Source organism: Mesitornis unicolor, unplaced genomic scaffold, assembly GCF_000695765.1.
Source record: "Mesitornis unicolor isolate BGI_N332 unplaced genomic scaffold, ASM69576v1 scaffold11472, whole genome shotgun sequence".
NCBI classification, from domain to species: Eukaryota; Metazoa; Chordata; class Aves; order Mesitornithiformes; family Mesitornithidae; genus Mesitornis; species Mesitornis unicolor.
In genome coordinates, this window is record NW_010168595.1 from 1 (window position 1) to 18,578 (window position 18,578).

The window sequence follows — 18,578 nt, forward strand, 5'->3', positions numbered from 1 at the left end:
CAGCAGCCGCGGGAGCAGTGGTGCAGGTTGGCACCCACGCTTGCGGCCTGCAGCTGCTCCTGCCCTGCCCGAGCATGCAGCAGCGCGCCGGGGCAAGGCTGGTGCCCGCCGGGGCAAGGCAAGGCTGGGCGCCCGGTGGCACAGCGGGAAGGCAGAAGTCAGCACTGGCCCATGGCGCACTCGCCTCATGCCACTGGCAAACACGGCCCAGTGTCGGTGTTCCCACGCACAAAAATGTCTGACAATTAATGGTGTAAGATACCTATAGGTTTGAAAATACAAAGAAAAGCTTTAACTCAGTTTTTAAACAAAACTGGTAATGACAACTGCTTACAGAGCTAACAGTGCATAACATACAGAGAAAGAATCATAGAATGGTTTAGGTTGGAAGGGACCTTAAAGATCATCCAGTCCAATTCCCCTGCCATGGGCAGGGACACCTCCCACTAAGCCCCGTCCAGCCTGGCCTTGGATGCTTCCAAGGACGGGGCATCCACAACTTCCCTGGGCAACCTGTGCCAGTGTCTCACCACCCACATCGTGAAGAATTTCTTCCTGGTATCTAATCTAAATCTACCCTTTTCCAGTTTAAAACCATTCCCCCTCATTCTATTGCTACCTGCCCTTGTAAAAAGTCCCTCCTCAGCTTTCCTGTAGGACCCCTTCAGGAACTGGAAGGCTGCAATAAGGTCCATCCAGAGCCTTCTCTTCTCCAGGCTGAACAGCCCCCGCTCAGAATCACAGGATTACTGAGGCTGGAAAAGACCTCTGAGATCAAGTCCAGCCTATCCTCACAGGGGACGTGCTCCAGCCCTCTGATCATCTTTGTGCCCTTCCTCTTGAGCCACTCCAGCAGCTCCATGTCCTTCTTATTGGACAATACTCCAGGTGGGGTCTCATGAGAGCAGAGGGGCAGAATCCCCTGTGGCCCTGCTGGCCACACTTCTTGTGATCCAGCCCAGGATATGGTTATAAATCCTTCTCTCTTCAAACTTTTCTTTTGAAACCCAACACCTCAGTGTATGTGAAATGCTGACTCTGTTGGTAATCTACTGTTGCACTTACTGAGAAATTTTCCTCTTCCTTCCTTGCTCTGTTCTCTAACTCCACTTCAAATTGAAATGCAAAAGAATACCACAATAGACCAGAGCTCAATATATGAGGTCTTCCAGTTCACAGCAGCGCAGCTGTCAATGAGCAGCAGCAGTTGTTGTGGGGAAGCAGCTTTCCCCTGAAAGACGGTAAGAGTAACCCTACCCTCAGGAAGAGTCCCCTCTCTTATTTATGCTAATAGTCGTGCTTCAATCGATCCACGCCTCTCCCAGAATGACTCAGATAAATTACACTGGTAAACAGACATTTACTCTTCCACCACAAAGCTAGAAACTTGAAAAGATGTTTAGCCTCCTGAGAGCCTGGAGGAAAATACAGCCGTTAAATTACAACTGTCAGAAAAGGCATGAAAGATAAATCACGCTTGAGGTTGACATATGCATCCCCTGTAACTGCCTGACATACCCTAGATATTTCAAGCTTTCCCCCTTATTTAACTTATTTGTAGAAAATACTAAATAAAGGTGCATTCAGGAGGCATTTTCCTCTAGGAAATAATTCTTGCTTAATTTTAAGCAAGAGGAACATATTAAAGGAACATGCTTTAATTAAAGGCCAGCATGACTCAGGGTTTCAGTAGTCAGATGTACAGGCTTTCATGTTTAGGTTACTGGTTAACCAACTGAGAGGGCTCCTACTCAGAGATGCGACACCCAACAAAGTATTTGTACCTGGGCAATTCCAGCTCCACTCCAAACACTTGGGTATTTGTATCACAAAAAGCATCATTAAAATTAGATGACCACACAAATTTATAGCCCTCCTGACATCTCAGCAGAGAGGAAACTGAAATACAGCTTCATTCTTCTCAGGCAAATGAAGCCAGATCAGCTGGATTTGCACGGAAGGCTGCCTAAAACCTCAGAGACGATAGGTTAATGTGGCTCAGCTGCACAGGTTGTAGCCTGCTTACAAGGGCTGAAACACAAACAGGTAAATTCAGGTTAGTCCAGCCAGCTCTACCCAGAGTACGCTGTTAAGTGCTTAGTGAGGTGGTTTGCACCAGGGTTGCAGTCCATCCCCACCAACAGAACAAGAACGTTGTTCTCACTACCTCCCCAGCTGCCAGGTCCAGTGCTACAGCAGCATCATCCGTGATGTACATCAGCAAGCAGTACAGCTATGAGGCACACCACAGAAACCCAGGGTATACGCAGCTCCTTTGAGAACTCGGCTCCAGAATTGCCTACAGCCAGAATAAGGAGGAAGAAATAACCAGAGCGCAGGTCTCAGTCGAATGCCAGCAGGAGAGCTGCACACATACCAACACCAAACCAACACGTAAGAGCTGCTTGACCAGGGTAAACTGGTTAAAAAAAAGGTTCTGCAACATGTCCACAAGCATGGAAGCAGACACTTTTGTTCGCAGGGATCCTGAATATGTGTATGCCCTTAGGTACCTGAGTTTCTAGGATGAGCAGAAACTCATGTTTTACTGTCTAGCACAAACTAAAAGAAGAAACTGGCTGCCTGTGACAACCAAAGTTCCTGTGGAACTTGTGATAAGAACTTGGTGTGGTGGGGATTTCAGAAGCCTGGCTAGTCACAGGGCAGCTTCCTTGAAGGGAATTGCTTTGATCTTGTTTGAAAAGAAGCTGCAAGCTGGGGTACTCCCAAAGCCTGCAGTCTGATAACTCGGTGGCCTCAGACAGCACCAGAAACGCGTTCTCTCTTAGTGCTGGACAACTCACGATTGCATCAGAGGAGCGTCTGAACGTTACTCATCTTGAGAAGATACAGAAAGTCCCGGCAAGATAGATTAGCAAAGGATTTTCCTTTGGCGCATGACTCTTCTGCACCTTCAAAAATCTTTACCTGTATCAACAAAAAGTACTTTTATTCATTCCAGCAAAACTCAGGCCACAAAGCAGAGCCATTCTCAAGACAGGAGATCCTTGAAGCAGTACCAACAGGAGAGGACTGCTCACCAAAAAAGTACCAAGAGGGGCCTGCAGAATCCGTCAAAATTCTCGTGACTAGAAGAAATGTACAGAACAGCCTAGGAAGTGAGATTCAGACTGCTGCAATCCCAGAACAAATATCCCGTATTTTGCACAATTGTCAAGATTTGCATGCATTGCAGCATGCTCCTATCTGTGCCTTTAAGTAACTAACACTTTCCAAAACCTGTAAGGAAGAAAAACCCCAAACCTAACTTGTTCAAATAGGTTGAAATTACACCTTAAATGAAGTACATGCAGGAAGAAAAAACTTAATGATAGTATTATAGATATCTCAATGCATACAAGGAGAGTATGTCAGAAAGTTCAGAGAAAGCAGAGAGACTGGTGAAGTGAGCATTTCTGTACCTGTAAGAAAGCAACAAACAAGAGTAAACTAAATGATCTTACTAATTTGTTAACACAGCAGTAAATACAAGCCATTGATACTGATTAATATTTATTAGGTAGTCTCTGAGTACCCAAGAGAACAATTTAGATTCATTGTTCTGTTTAAAGTGAGTTACTGTTTCACTTGCATCACTTTTGCAGTGCAGAGCAGTCTGGTTATAAATTATCATTTCCAGCGTGGATAGGTTACATTAATTAATTTTCTGTTGATATTCATAGTATTCAAAAGTTCCATGTCTTCGTCCTTCAGATTAAATTCAAAAACCTGGTTTGGAGGAGAAAAAAAGTTATGAGAACACTGGAAAGACTAAAGCACACATTTGTTTAGTGGTAGCATTCTTTAAGTGGTCTGTTTTTATTTTAAGTTCCTGATACTGATAAATTCAATATTAATTAAATGCCCATTTTTAAAAAAAAAGCTATTGTAAAAAGTTTGCTATGTTCATTTTCGTGAGAATTTGTACTTTATTTTTAGATTGCTAAGCTGTACATAACATTAGGAAAAGCTTAACTCCAAGTGGAAAGTATTGGAGTAGTTGAGAAAGTGACATGCAATAGTTTCACTGGATATCACTGTGCCCAAAACTGTAACACAGTTTAATATATCCAATCATGGTCTATGCTTTTCTTCATGTGTATTAAAATACAGCAGAAGTTCTACAGTAATCAAACTGTATAATGCAGTAGAAAACTCTTTTGGGTTCATTTTTCATTCCAGTGATACGGATCAGCCAACTAAAGTCCCACTGTACGTTTCCTGCTAGGGTAAACTAAAGACATTGATGGACATGGGAACTGAACTTCATGTGCTGTACTGAAGAAACAAGTCTTAGATGGAAATTCCACAATTACTTGGCAGATTACAGGTCAGTATCATCTGTAATACTGGGGTGGGGGTGAAATGGTTATTTTCAAATAACAAATATTAAGAAAGAAACAACACCAAAACAAAACCATCTGTGATCATTTTAAAGTACTTACAGCTGTTTTATAAGGCATTCATGATAATAATGCAAAAATGTTACAAACCATATGATATAAAGTAGCTGGTTGCTGTTTCATTAATGTAAAGAGTCCATTAGAGAGCTATTTTTCAACATCAGGAAATGTATGACCTTGACCATTACGCTTCTGATTAATCTTCCACCACCTTTATACCGCACCTAAAGCAAGTGATTTACTGTAAATTCGTCTTGGCAACATTATATGTATGGATATTCAATGGGATAAACCCAGGTCATGAAGAACTATGAGGAAAGAATGAATTCACAGAAAAAACCCAACCCAACAATCTCTGCTCTCCTTTTTACCAGGAAACAGTGATTGTATACCACCACCCCCCACTCCTAAGTTCACAGCCAAGTTATGAACTCAACACTAGTTTTCTATGCTGGAATTTTGAAGCCTCATCTCAAAAGACCTGGAAATCTGTTCTGCTGGAGAAAAACGAATAGAGCAGTCATTAATAGGATGACAACGCTGCTAACATAACCTTGGATTTCCTATGAGTAGTTCAGCTACAGAATGGTTCTCAAAGGGCACTGGCTAGCAAAGCCACCATTAAGATCATGAATATTCCTCTTGGGCACAACAGCTGAGGTATGGTACAACAGATCTGTGCAGAGTTGCTTAGAGAAGCCCATCCCATAATGTTGGCCATGCCTACAATGGTTTACAGGGTGATACGTGTTATAGCACTGGCAAGTAGTATCCGTGTCATTGATTTAAATTCATTTCAGGCTTTTTTTTCCTTTTCCCTTCAATGGATAGTGGCAAGTTTTGGAGATAGTTCTCATGCTCTGGTCCCTCAGAAGTCACTACTGTTCGGTAATGTCCTGGCAGCTGTAATTAGTCCTGTGTGATGCTGCAGATATGGATAAGCAGCCGTTCATAAAGACAAACAGTAAGGCTGCATTATTGATATCATAAATATAACACAGGCTCGCTACAAGGAAGTGCAACTGCTTGATATTTTCATGCAAAAGTGCAGACATAAAAACACAGGCTGCAAAAAGTGCCAAAACATTAAGTACAGAAACATCATAAAGAATTGCCAGAAGGTTGGCTTATCTGGTCCTTGTACCCAGTGTGCTGTAGTCAGAGATGAGCTTCAAAGCTTTGGAAGGGCTGTGGCCGCCTGGAAAGCGTTAACGCTTGGATTCCCTTCCTGTCAGCAAGAGCTGCTCCACCTTTGTCACCCCTTTCAAAAACATGGCCTTAAAGTCAGCTTTCCTGTCAGAACAGCAGCACTGCTGCTTTAAAAAGAACATCAGCTGGTGTTAACCCCAGTGCAAGAAGGAAGGTGAATATGATGCAGTCTGCTTGGCTTAGTGCATTTGTGAACTTGCTAGTATTATAGTTTCTTTATTACACATGCTAGTCAGAAAAACAGAGTCTAGAAGGTTAAGTTGGGGGACAGGTGCAGCAGAAACACTTCTGCAGCCTGATGAAAAAAAAATAATTCCTGAAGTATGCACTTTACAAAACCATTCCCATTATTTTCCAGTTAAATGTTCTTAGGTGCTTTCATGTCCAGTAATATAAAAGATGAAATTCAGAAATAGGCAAGGAAAAATAAAAAAAGAGAGAGGGACGTACTCAGAGTCTGACAGGAAGCTACTTGGCTGCACAGAAAGTGGCCTCACCCTTCCCACTCAGTTTCAGTTATTTTTTCTTTCCTTACTGGTTTCAAGAGAGCTCCCTTCCATTAAGTGCTCCTGCAAAGGCAGCTGACTGCACTTGGACAGATAACACTGATACATTGGATCTTACTTTAAATAATGGTTTATCTCAACTAGAAAGGAGTGTCCTCATCAGTCACTACCGTAAGTGATATGGAAGAAAACGTGCCTTCAGTTTTCAGGTGTATTCCCTGTTCCTATCAGCAAGATGACGGGTTGCACTGATAAAATGGATGTATCGTAGAAATGGTCGTTGTAGAAAGGTGAAAAAGTTTTCACTCCAGAGAAAACTTGTCTTACAGAAATACAGACAAAAGGAGGAATTTCAGCCTGGAGGATTAATATGCACATAATTCCAAAAATCCACTCGAGGGATGAATTCTGAGCTTAAAAAAAAATTTCTTAAAAAATGAGCACCTCCAGGCCAACTGACCAAAGAAGTCATAAAAAAAGGAGTTAAGCTTCCTGATTTTGTATGTTCAGCATTTGTATATCCTTTTGGTGTTCTAAGTTCTGCTTTTACTAGAGTGTCACTCTTCATAAATCTCACTGCTGTTCACTTTCCCCAGTTGTTCACGAGTTGTCTTATTTCTTTACACTGTGATCACAGTTGTCAGTACTTTAGAAATATTCATTGAGATGAGGTGATGTGAACTTAGTTTTCTTTTTAAGCAAGGCTTCTGAAGAATATCTACCACAGCTGTAATGTCAATTTAGTTGTAGAAAGGAGCACAAAACATGGGTCCATTGAGGCTGTCTTCCCTCTACAACCTGATCAAAAGTAAGAGAGGATTTTCGCAATGATTCTGAATTAACTAACATGGAATAAAACTTGTGAAGGCCATACTCAAAGAAAGAGGCCCCAGTGATGTATCCCAAGCACACAGGAGATAACAGGGTTCCAAGTCAGTCGGAGCAATCACAGCTTCGAGCAGAAAACAATGGCTGTTGGTGATGGCACAATGTGCAAAACTGCACCCACAGAGGGGAGAAAGACAGCGGGTCAGCTGAGTCCTGGCACTTGGAAAGCTTGCATTGCCTCAAATGATAGTCCTCTTCGTACACGGTTAGAACTGAACTCTTCTGTAGTTCTACAGCCACTACCTGATAGCAAAGGAATTGCTCAGAAAGATTGCAAAATATAGTAATAAAAAAACCAACCCAGAAAAAGTCCTGAACCAACAATTAAGTCTGAACATAGTTGGGGAAGTATCGGATTCAAAGTGTAACTTGCCACAAGTGCTCAAGAAGAATGATTTTTTTTTAGTAGCACTATTCCTATCTGATTTTCCCTTTCATTACTCATTGCACTGCTCAGATACCGTGATCCAGATCAGAGAAAATGGTAGCTTGACTTCCCAGCAAAAGCAGATGCAGGCACAAAACCCATTGTAAAATCTCTTTGACAGAGTGAACAATGAAATATGTCAGTGAATCAGGAAGCCATCCTCACTGTAGCCTGAAGTCATCTATTATGTGGAGGATTAGTAAGAAAATCTGGTTTAGTTCTGCTTAGCTCACAACAGGGAGGTGATCTGTCACAAGCACGTGCAGAAATAACAGCGCTGTTCCGACCAACACCGCACGTGCAGCCGTGTCGCTGGCCCTAACTGCTACTGTTCTGGTAATACTGGATTTGCTAGCATACATAAAGATTTGGTTCACTTTGTATGCATCACTTCCATTGGAAATAGTATCTTGATTTGATGTCTGTTTCTTCAGAGAGTGCTTGAGGGAAAACTCCAACTTCTCTTTCGTAGTTTTGAGAAAGTCTTCACTGCCAAAAAGCCACACTGAGTGAATACGAGGCATGGGATTCACTTCGAGTCTTTTTGAAGCAAGGAGTCCCTCAACAGCACAGTAACGGGTTTTTTTCTTATTGCTAAGGTATCATTCTCTAATCGACTTTTCAAAAGCAGGATTAGCTGATGACCACTGGTAGAAAGGTTTATTTCTGGGTAATCTTTCCAGTTTTCACTTAGTCACTGCCATAATTTTCTGCAAAAGATTAAAAAAAAACACCCAAGCAGACTAAAGGTTACCTTAATTTTATAAATAAGCCTTACATTTTGGAAGTATTGTACCTCTCATCACAGCAGTTAAGCCCAGCACATAGCAGTGCCTAGACATATGAAGTGACATTCCCAGATACTGAAGCACCCCGAACTGCAGACCACACTTGAAACTCTAGCAAATAACCTTACTTTGGAAATTGTGTATCTTTCTTGGAACAGGACATTGTACAGGTATTAGTGAGTGCAGCATTTCATGTGATAGTTTGTATTTTAAAAGTAATAAATAATACATTAGTGACTCCAGAGGCAAATCTAGATATATTTCCATGTTTACCAGGGGAAAAAAAAAAGCCAGTTATTCTGAGGAGCTGTTATCAAAAGATAACTTGGCTAAGTATTTTAGCCAAGCTGTTTAGAAGCTCTACTCTGAAGGCAAACAATGCAGGCTAGAGTATATGACTGCCATAAGTCACTTCTTGATAAAAAACTAAGGAGCTTTGTTTCAAGATATGACTAAAGCAGAACAGCACTGGGAAAACTGCCTCAGGAAGTCCACACACAATATAAATCATGGTTAGATTTTCCATACCTTTCTAGACACAGGAACTCCTAAAATATCAAACCAGTGTGACTAGAAGTTGAATACTGAGCTGATAAAAGCCTCTGCAGACATACTTCTCAAAACAGATCTGTACACTACATATACCTGTATGTATCCCTCTATATACATACACACTTTATAAGAAAATCTGAGGAACAGTATAGTCTTTTAATGAGATTTCCTGGACAAATCCAAAATGAAAGCTGAACCTATTCTCACTAAAAGCTACACAAAACTCACCAGAATTTCCAGTAAGAGAAAGCAGAATCACAGAATCACTCGGTCGGAAAAGACCTCTGAGATCATCATGTCCAACCGTTCCTGTCTACCCCCTAAACCATATCCTTAAGTACCTCGTCTACCCGCTCTTTAAATACATCCAGGGATGGTGACTCCACCACCTCCCTGGGCAGCCTGTTCCAGCCTCTGACAACCCTCTCAGTAAAGAACTTCCTCCTTATCTCCAACCTGAACCTCCCTTGGCACAGCTTGGTGCCATTTCCCCTTGTTCTATCCTCCATCACCTGGGAGAAGAGACCAGCACCCACCTCTCTACAAGCTCCCTTGAGGCAGTTGTAGGTGGTGATGAGGTCTCCCCTCAGCCTTCTCTTCTCCAGGCTGAACAACCCCAGTTCCCTCAGCCGCTCCTCATAAGGCAGGGCTTATGAGTATCAAATATCAGTAATAACAGAGATGCCCAACTCTTAGCCATGCAGATAGTTTATTTGTTCATGGACTTTTCTGGAAAGACTTTACTTTGTTATACCCAGTAAATAATATGCATAAAACTCTCTGGGTCAATGCCATTATCATGCAATAATATGCATAAAACCTTTCTTGGTGATGTTCAGATATTGCTTATTACAGTGAGATCCTATTTATGATGATTTGTAGTATATTGTACAGTGTAAATACTGTAATAATAATGGTATTCACATTTTTTTCATTCACTTTTTCTTCTTCATTCATCGTATCCCTCTAACAAAGAACTTGAAAAATTATTTTGTACTTAGCACCTGTGTTGTACACTACTAGATTGCATTTTTTATCTTTTTAAAGAAGGGCTATCTGCTCGTGTTCTTTATTAAATGGCCTGATGCAAGGTCAATGGCATAAACAGGAGGCTTTGCCTGGGCTTCAACGACCTAGGGATCAGGACTGGAGATGGAAATGCAAGATCTCTGTACAAAAGTGTTACTCTTAAAAATACCTTTTTTCTGATCATATACTTACTGTAACCTTCCCTGAATTTAAATTGCATGGTGTGACTCACAGATCACTGACACAGGAAAAAGCTCAAACCTTCATTCAGACAATAAGGCTTGGGTCCCAGGAAACATGTCTCCCATCATGCATTCCATTCAGGATTTCAACATCGTCTTCTGCTATTGTAAAATCAAACACCTAAGGGAATGCATATATGGTTAACATCATGAACACAGAGGGAATCAGGAGTGTTTCTGTTAAACTGACCAAGATTCATTTAAATGTGAGGCAGAATTTTTCTGTATCTTTCCTTCTGACAATTCTTCTCATATTCTGTCATATTCCATTAAGCTGACAGGCTCCACTGGGTCCTTTGCTCCTTTTGTGACTCATTTGTATTTGCAGACTCTGTTAAGATGACTTCGTACAACTCTGGCCTCAGGCAAGGGCTCAAGACAAAGGTAGTATCAGAGCTGTTTTTGATAGTGCTCAATATGGCCCCTGCCAGAGGTATATGAATTCCCTGACTGCAATCCCTCTGGAAACCTGAGCTCAGTATCTCACTTACATCCCAGTGTTCAGTGTTACAGCTTTTTCCTCAGAAGTTCAGACAAAGAGTATTATTAGAAGATATCAGCACATTCCCAAAGCTAGGAAACCATCTTTTCTATGTCTACTTAGACAAAACACTCAACTAATACAGAAAAACATACAGCGCTATAGGGCCTCAGTACTAACTTGAACTTGAAAGCAACCACCTGTCTTCATGCATAGCTTCTTACAGTCACCAACTTCTGCTGAGGTGACGCCTGCACCATGAATGACAGTGTCAGTGTTTTCTTAGCAGGCGTCTTGTTCAGACATTATCACTTCAGAACTGCAGTCGCTTTAAGTTGGTCTGTTGTCTTTGTCAGAGCTTCTCCATACTCAATAAGAGGATCCTGTGGAGCCTGAACTGCTGCCAAATGAGCTCCTCCCATCCTGCCTTATCCAGCAATCACTGTCTGCTGGAATAACCCTTGTAGTCAAACCTCGGTGCTCAGGCTTTTTAAACACAAACCAGGGACCAGTCACAGAACTAGAAATACTATCTGTTATATTGTATTATCTACTGAGGGCTTAATGAGGTCCATGCTTTCACCAACTTGACTAGAGGTGGTAGAGACTCAGGCCAACACACTGGCATGGGGGAAAGAAGAAGAAAAAAAAGAGATGTGATAAACAGCAGCTGATAACCATGCCAGTTCTCCTCTCCTCCTCCTCTCCATCTTGAGTGTTTCAAGTTTTGCTGCAAAACATAGCCTCAGCTGTGTGAAAATAATTGTTGGGCCATAGAGTAAATTCTGTAAAAAATAGAATTAATCTGGATTTAAAATATTATTGAGGAAAATAAAGTCAAATTAAATAAATATGGATTTTTAACCTGGTTTTATTCTCTGATCTGGTTCACAACAGAGAACCACAAACAGCTGTGCCTGTACCACAGAAGGCAGTGTGCACATCAGAATAAAGAGTCAAGGCAGGAGCCATATACACAGGCATAACCAGGAGAAATCCTCACACAGGCACACACACATAGAGTGACTTAACTCGCAGACAGACGTTTCCTATCCTCTTGCAAAGTTTCTTCCTGATTTGCCAAACAGTTCATACCCCTGTGATATTTTTGGAAGTAACAACAAGGTTGTTGTGGTTTCTCCTCCCCTCCTCCAAAGCAAGCACAATTTCAAATTAGAGAAATGGAGAGGAAAATGAAGCAATGAATTTAAAACATTTGGTATGAAAGGAAAAAAAGGTGGGAAGAGGAAATCATGCCGCCAATCCTCATTCGTTCTCCACTTCCCTCTGTCCGTCCCCTTCATGCTGGGACCTTCTCTGCAAGTCAAGTAGAAGGGAGAAGGCTGGGGAAAAGTCAGCTCTCGCAGGCTGTGATTTCCTCAGAAGGTATCTGGGCTATCCCCAAGAGTTTCACAGCTTTCACACACTGTTATGCACAGTGTGCAAACTCCTTCCATTTAACCTATGTGCCTATCATGAAAACGACATAACCAGAACCAGACTAGGATGTTCTACAATCAGCCAAGCACTAAATAAAAATAACTAAAATCTTTCTGTGGATATCTTTTTTATACACAGTGACTAACTCTCCAGTTGATTGCTGACTTTTGTGAATTACGGATTTTTTTTCTCTATGGCAGTAATTTTATGCTACAATTTGCCAATTTTAACTGAGTTGCCCCAATATAAAACTGCTATAGGAAAATGACCAGGCAAATCAAAGCATTAAAACAGTAATTAGGATGTTAGTCAGACTTGAGCGCATAATCAGATCTTACCTTGCAGTTTTCCTGTATCCTTTCTGCTTTTGTGGACTTTGGAATAGTGACAATCCCATTCTGAAAAACATAATGCTTCTCATAATTACAATTTACATAGTTTCAAAGAAAATAATCTCTCTTTAAAAGACTTCAAGACATTCCTTATATGTTCTGAGGTTTTAATTTCATTTTTTCAGAGGACACTGATATTTCTATATGCTATTTTTAATTAAAACACGCTGCACTGAATTCCAACACAGATTAAATGGTTTCTGTCAGTTCAATACACTATTTCATTGCTTAGTACTTTGTGTTGAGTGATAAAAATGGCACGATGCCCCATACTGCTCGTAACGCTTAGTTTGAAAACATCCCCTTTATTGGTGGATCTTTATATTCTCTACAGTCAGATTATTTGCATGTTTAAAATACTGCCAAGCTTTGTGTTCTACATTCCAAATTTCCAGAACAGCACAGTTAGTTCATGTGATATCAACATACTGAAGGCAAAAATACTTTTTGTACAACTTCTGGTTTGATGCACAAAACCTGAACTATTTGCATTTTTTTCCTGAGACGAGACCCGTTTTTATTACCACCATCCATTACCTGTATACTCCAGCGTATGCAAATCTGGGCTGGAGTCCTGCCATATTTCTTCGCCAGCTGCACGACAGTAGGATGAGTGAGTGCTTCACCTTTGGCTAACGGACAGTAGCCTTCAAAAACAATATCTCTGCTCCTACAATAATCCACCAGCTCCTGAGGTCTTTGGAAAGGGTGATATTCAACCTTCAAGAAATAAACTTTTAGTAAAAACCTTGAGAGTACATTTAGCAGAAAAAAATCAATGATAAATGAAAATATTTTTTCTCTCGTTTTAAAAATAACACGAGTGAAATCACTGCTTCTGGGAGACAGATGTAAGCTATCAGTTTTAGAAGACATGTGAAGGGTATTAATCCACAAGCATTTTGCCATTAATTGGCACAATAGTTTACTATGTATTTTATGCTTCCCCCAGAAGTAAGGTGTATGGAGCAGTTGTCTGCCCTACCTGCAGCTGGACTTGCACTCCTGTTCTCCTCAGTGTTTGAGAAACATGTGCAAACACACAGTGGAATTCAGCATCATTTTACTGGTGACTGCAGACAACCTTCTCTTTCTGAAATCCGCTTCCTTTCCTGTTTCTTTACCAATGATCTTTGAGTGGCACAGGCAATGGGAGGAGCCTGGGCAAGGACTGGGTTTGCAAGAGACCAGCCAGGACAATTTGCTTAGGATGAGGGCCTGACCTTGGAAGCAAAGTCTGTTGGCATGGACTGGACGTGGAAAATCCTGTATTCTGTGTCTGGTATCACACCTTATGTTGGGAAACAATCACGCTGTGGAATGAAGTGCAAAGGAAACTCTTTGTAGGAAGGAAGATTGCAAATTGCCAGGAACCAGTTAAAAAGAGGAAAAGTAACAAGCTACATAGGCAGAGTTGTTGGAAGCAAAAGGAAGCAGAAGTTATTGGAAAGTAAGGATGTCAGAAGAGCCACATATTCTGGCATGTAGCAAAAGCTGAAAGACAACCTCTGTAATATTCCTTACTATGTTATTTAAGTATTTCACAGTTTATACACTGTAAGAAGCATACCTTCCTCTGCACTGAGATGAAAACGGAAGTGTTTTCTTCTATAAAATACCTCATCATATGATGTATTTTGTGACTGGCCGTCACCGTTGTTCCAGTGATCTAACTCTTATGCATTTTGAAGAAAAATACTCTTCTGAACAATGACCTCAACACATGGAATCTGGAAAACGTCTTCTGCCACAAAGAGGACAAATGAACATTTCCTGTTTCTCATCTCTAGTACATGTTGTCTTTTCAGACAACAATAGTCAGGAACAATGGCCTGGCAGTCATTCAATGTGTGCTGAGAAAAAAACCGTGCCCCTTGAAGGCTGGGCTGAGTCAGCCTAAAGCTGCTGTGATCTAAATTACTAGGTGGACTCGGGAACAAGGTTCAAGCAGCAGACACATCCATGTCTTCAACCTTTGATGTTCCTTAACCTTTGAGTAACCTTTGTATTTCATGTTTTTATGTGTAAGACCAGTGTTTAGGTCATACAGTTACTCAGTTGCTTGCACCTGAGTTGAGTAGAAATTATTCTCATTGTTTTTACTCAAAGCGACGAGGAGGGGGGGAAGAAAGAGCAAGCAGGACGCATTACTCTACTCGATTATTACAACAGTAATAAGCAATTTAGTAGACATTCAGATTCATTACACTAACAAATAACATAGCCTAGAAAATACTAAATAAAGAATGATGTATTTAGGATAAAATGCTGAAAAATCTGCAGTAACCCTATGGCATCAGGTGACTTATTCTGCATTTATTATTAATACAACTGCAAGCAGAATTTACCTGATGGTTGAATAAGCTTTCCAGGCAGCATGGTTCCAGGTTACACCAGATATATTTAAAGCAAGAAGAGCATGCTGAGATGTTACCTGCCTGCTTCACAAGCAGAATACACAGCAACAACTGCTTCCTACCTGGATGATTATACTTTGTGCCTTTCACTGGATCAAGAGACTCTCAAAAATATATTAATTGAATTTTGGCACATGCAGTTGTGTGGTGGTAGGAGCAAGTAGTTTTGTTCTTAAATATACTGATTATTTTAGCAATCAAATAAAACCAGCACTCCTGAATGTATTTTTCTAGTGAAAACTTTCTGGAAGGTTCTGGCAGCATCTGAATGCAAGGGACTAGCATCCTGAGCTAGAAGAGGCATAGGGTGAGTGGCCAGCATGTGCTTCCTCTCAAAATAATAATTCCTACTTCCTAGCTTGCCCCACCCTTGCTATTTTGGTCACCAACCTTCTCAGGCAAGGGCTGTCTGTCATATGGTGGCAGAGGAAGATCTTGATCTTTTCTGGCGCTCTACCCTGAGTGATTTGTGTGTAAATTTGGCATTTGTTTAATAAAACAGTTTGCAGTTCACGTTACAGAACTCTTCACAGCTGCTACTTGGGTCAGCCACAGGGGAACTCTAAGTAAACGCTGGTTTTTTTACAACAGTCCTTGCACAATGGAGAAAAGCTGAGCCTAATAACAATCCTGATACACAGACCTCAGATGCTGGTATATCAGATTCTTACTCTTTCCACTCTGCTGCAGGTTCTTTTCACCTCGTAAAGTTTCCCTGCATCTGGACTTCAGTCAGTTTCCCGATGGGAATGCACAGTCTTACAATTATTTCTCTAGAAAACTGGAATTTAAGCCAGAAATGCTTTCTCTACAGAGGAACAGTTCAGGTGAGTTTATATACAAAGGGTTTGTTTCCTAATGCCTCAAGATACTAAAATACGTTTCTATCTGGTAAAAATTTACACAATAGAGCTCAGTATCATTGGCAATATTAACAACATTACTAAATCTTGCTGAGGTCATTACACAGTAATTTGCACTTCTATAAAAGTAGAAAAAAATATTGATGAGGAATGGAATTTGGAGAGGAACAGTTTATATTTGGTTTCAGTCTGCTGCCTTATTAAAGGAAAAACGTATATATTTATTAAATTCTTATCAAATGCATTTTTTTCCCTTATGACTGACAGGCATAAGAGTATTCACAGACTTCCTTGAGCACAAATCCAAACGTACTACTGCCAAGTCAATTACAAACTCAGGAATACAAACCTGTAGCTTCTTCACGATGCTAGAATAAAATATTTATCATCATACACAGTGTTTTTAATAGTAGATCATAATTTTAAAAGGTGCTTACTTACTACTGCATACCTTAACAATACTATATTCTTGAAAAGACAGGCCATGATGATACTGTTGTTTCCAGGAACCACGAAGAGAGGCAGTACTTACTGCTTGGTTAGCAAAGTAGAAGCATTGCTTACTACCTACTGCTGGGTTTGCAAAGACTATAAAAGTCTAATAAAGAACTTCCTTTGTCCTGCCTTCCTACTTCCTCCTCTTCACAGAAGAAATAACTTTCAATTTTAACATCATAAAAACTATCGGAATTGTAACACTCCAAATTCTTCATGCAAATTTAACACAGCTAAGAGGGAAGTGATTTTCCTTGTCTCTCAAATATTCGGACTTTGAGTACAATGATTGTTTGCAAATGCTTCATATTTAAGAATTAATCAGAAAAGTACGCTATTTTAGGCATAAATATAGAAAAGATCTTTTGTATTACAAACACTGGACAGTGAAAGAAGAATTCAGTATAGCACTTCCATTCTCAACTTAAATTTAAGAATCCATTAGTTACTTGATAACACTTAAGTAATCTCACCATCAGACTCACCGACCCTAAGCAAGAAACAGAATACTCTTTTGAGGATAACTTGAACTATGGTTTGTAAGATACCTGTAACTAAAAAGTGCAAATTAATGCTGTAATAAAACTGTTGAAAGCGGAGCAGTTTGGCATGGGTATTTGGGGTTTTTCTGTTTTTAATCTGGAACAATGCTGTGCATCACCTTAAAGAAACAACTGACTGAATACAGCAGGAGCACCCTCCCAGCCCCACTGTCACTACCATCTCAACTTCTCATCTCCTTTTTTTCAGCCACAGAAAGAGACTCTGTCAAATAGTATCAAGAAACAACTTTTCTCCATTAATGCTACTGACACAATAGGACTGGTAACATTTTGACATTGTAGGTAAGAGAAAATTTCAAAACAAATCCAAGATTACTTGGGTTTTTTTCCTCGCAGTAGGAACTGATTTAATAGGACACTGAAAGGCTGTTCTCATTTAACAGACAGTAACAACTTATGCCAAAATCCAGTAAGACTGTGAAGATGTGTATTTCTGAAAAGGAGACACATTTGAGCTTTGGCAAACCCACCGATTCTGTAACAGTCATCAACCTGCCCATCCTAAGACACATTGCAATGGCTGAACTTAATAACTGAACTTAAATCTTTTATATGGGTTGAGGTTAATTTAACAGTCATAATTGTCCTTTAGTAACCTTTAGTTTAGTGGACAGCAGAAATCAGAGACGTCAGGTCCTGACAGTCACATTCTGAACCACCTTTTCTTGGCTGTTTATGCCATTAAACCACAAAAGGCTGCCAGAAATCCTCACCACCTGTACAAAAGGGAAAAACACGCGCCTGCACTTCACCTATTCCAGCTCCCAGCTCTGTGTTAGCATGTGCGCACTTTCGCTGGCAGGAGGTGGTGGGAATGGGAGCACGAACTTCCCGCACAGCTGCGGGCAGAAAACGGCTCTGAGGGACCTGTTGTCAGTGTCCTGGAAGTTTGCCTGTGTGTAGGTGGCCACTTCTATCTGCCTAGGGCAGCAAAAACATTTTGTGAGGGCTCTCACAGCACCTTCCTAAATGAGAAGTTCACTGAATTTTATGTGATCTTGAAATACGAATATGAACTAAGAGGGCAGCAAGGGAAACAGCACCCTTGCATGGATCTGCAATCACCTGAGGCTTTCAGTGTTGCTTAGAGCAATTATACATAGTGTTTGAACACAGGCCCTCTCCAAAGCTTTGTTCACTCTGGAGATGCTAGATTTTCACTGCTCTTTGAATGTCATTTCTAAACTGTTTTGTCATCTCAAACTGGCACACAGACCATTTGTTTGTGCCTTAAAAACAGTAGGCTGAGTGAAACTGGGAAAAGAAAGGAGACTTCCCCCCTAACCCCACACACTTCAGGTCATCGTCCTGAATGGTTTTCAGTACGTATATAGAAATGAAAGAGAAGCAGTTGTATGACTAAGGCCAGTTTGGGTGTAGTCTTTCAGGCAAACGGGTGAGGAGGAGATGATTAACCAAAAAAACCAAAGCAAAAACCCAAACCCAGATATTTTAAATACATTTATCCACTCACCTGATTAACATGTGGAGTAATCACACAGTCTTCCTTTAGTTGCTCAAGATGACTGATAAGAAAGTTGCTTACACCAATTGATCTACACAAACCTAATGAGAAATAGAATGGGGAAAAGTTTGGAGACAATCCTAACTATTTGGGAAAATGACTTGGAAAATATCACTTTCAAGAGAAAAAATGATTGTACACACAATTTCTGTATGGCAAAATACTGCAATAAGCCACAGAAAATCAGCACCAAAATTTAGTCTGACAGTATTATCTGAAACCGTGATTCCGTCACAGTCACACTAGGAAATAATTTTATAATCTAAACACACTGGAAACTCCCCAGTGTATCAAAACTCCAGGCTAAATTCTGGGAAAGGCTAATGTAGTATAAGCAAAGAACAATTGGACTCCACCA

At 40.6% G+C, this 18,578-nt stretch overlaps 1 protein-coding gene across 1 annotated transcript; it reads right to left on the bottom strand.

Annotated features, from left to right (window-relative positions):
• Positions 1–10,069: 10,069 nt before the first annotated feature.
• On the bottom strand, positions 10,070–18,261 carry LOC104533424 (uncharacterized oxidoreductase ZK1290.5-like; the record flags this gene model as incomplete). The annotated part of the gene is made up of 4 exons (XM_010179070.1): positions 10,070–10,165; positions 12,304–12,363; positions 12,895–13,077; positions 18,170–18,261. Coding segments are annotated over 4 exons (431 nt in total), but the record flags the coding sequence as incomplete, so codon positions are not given.
• Positions 18,262–18,578: the final 317 nt, after the last annotated feature.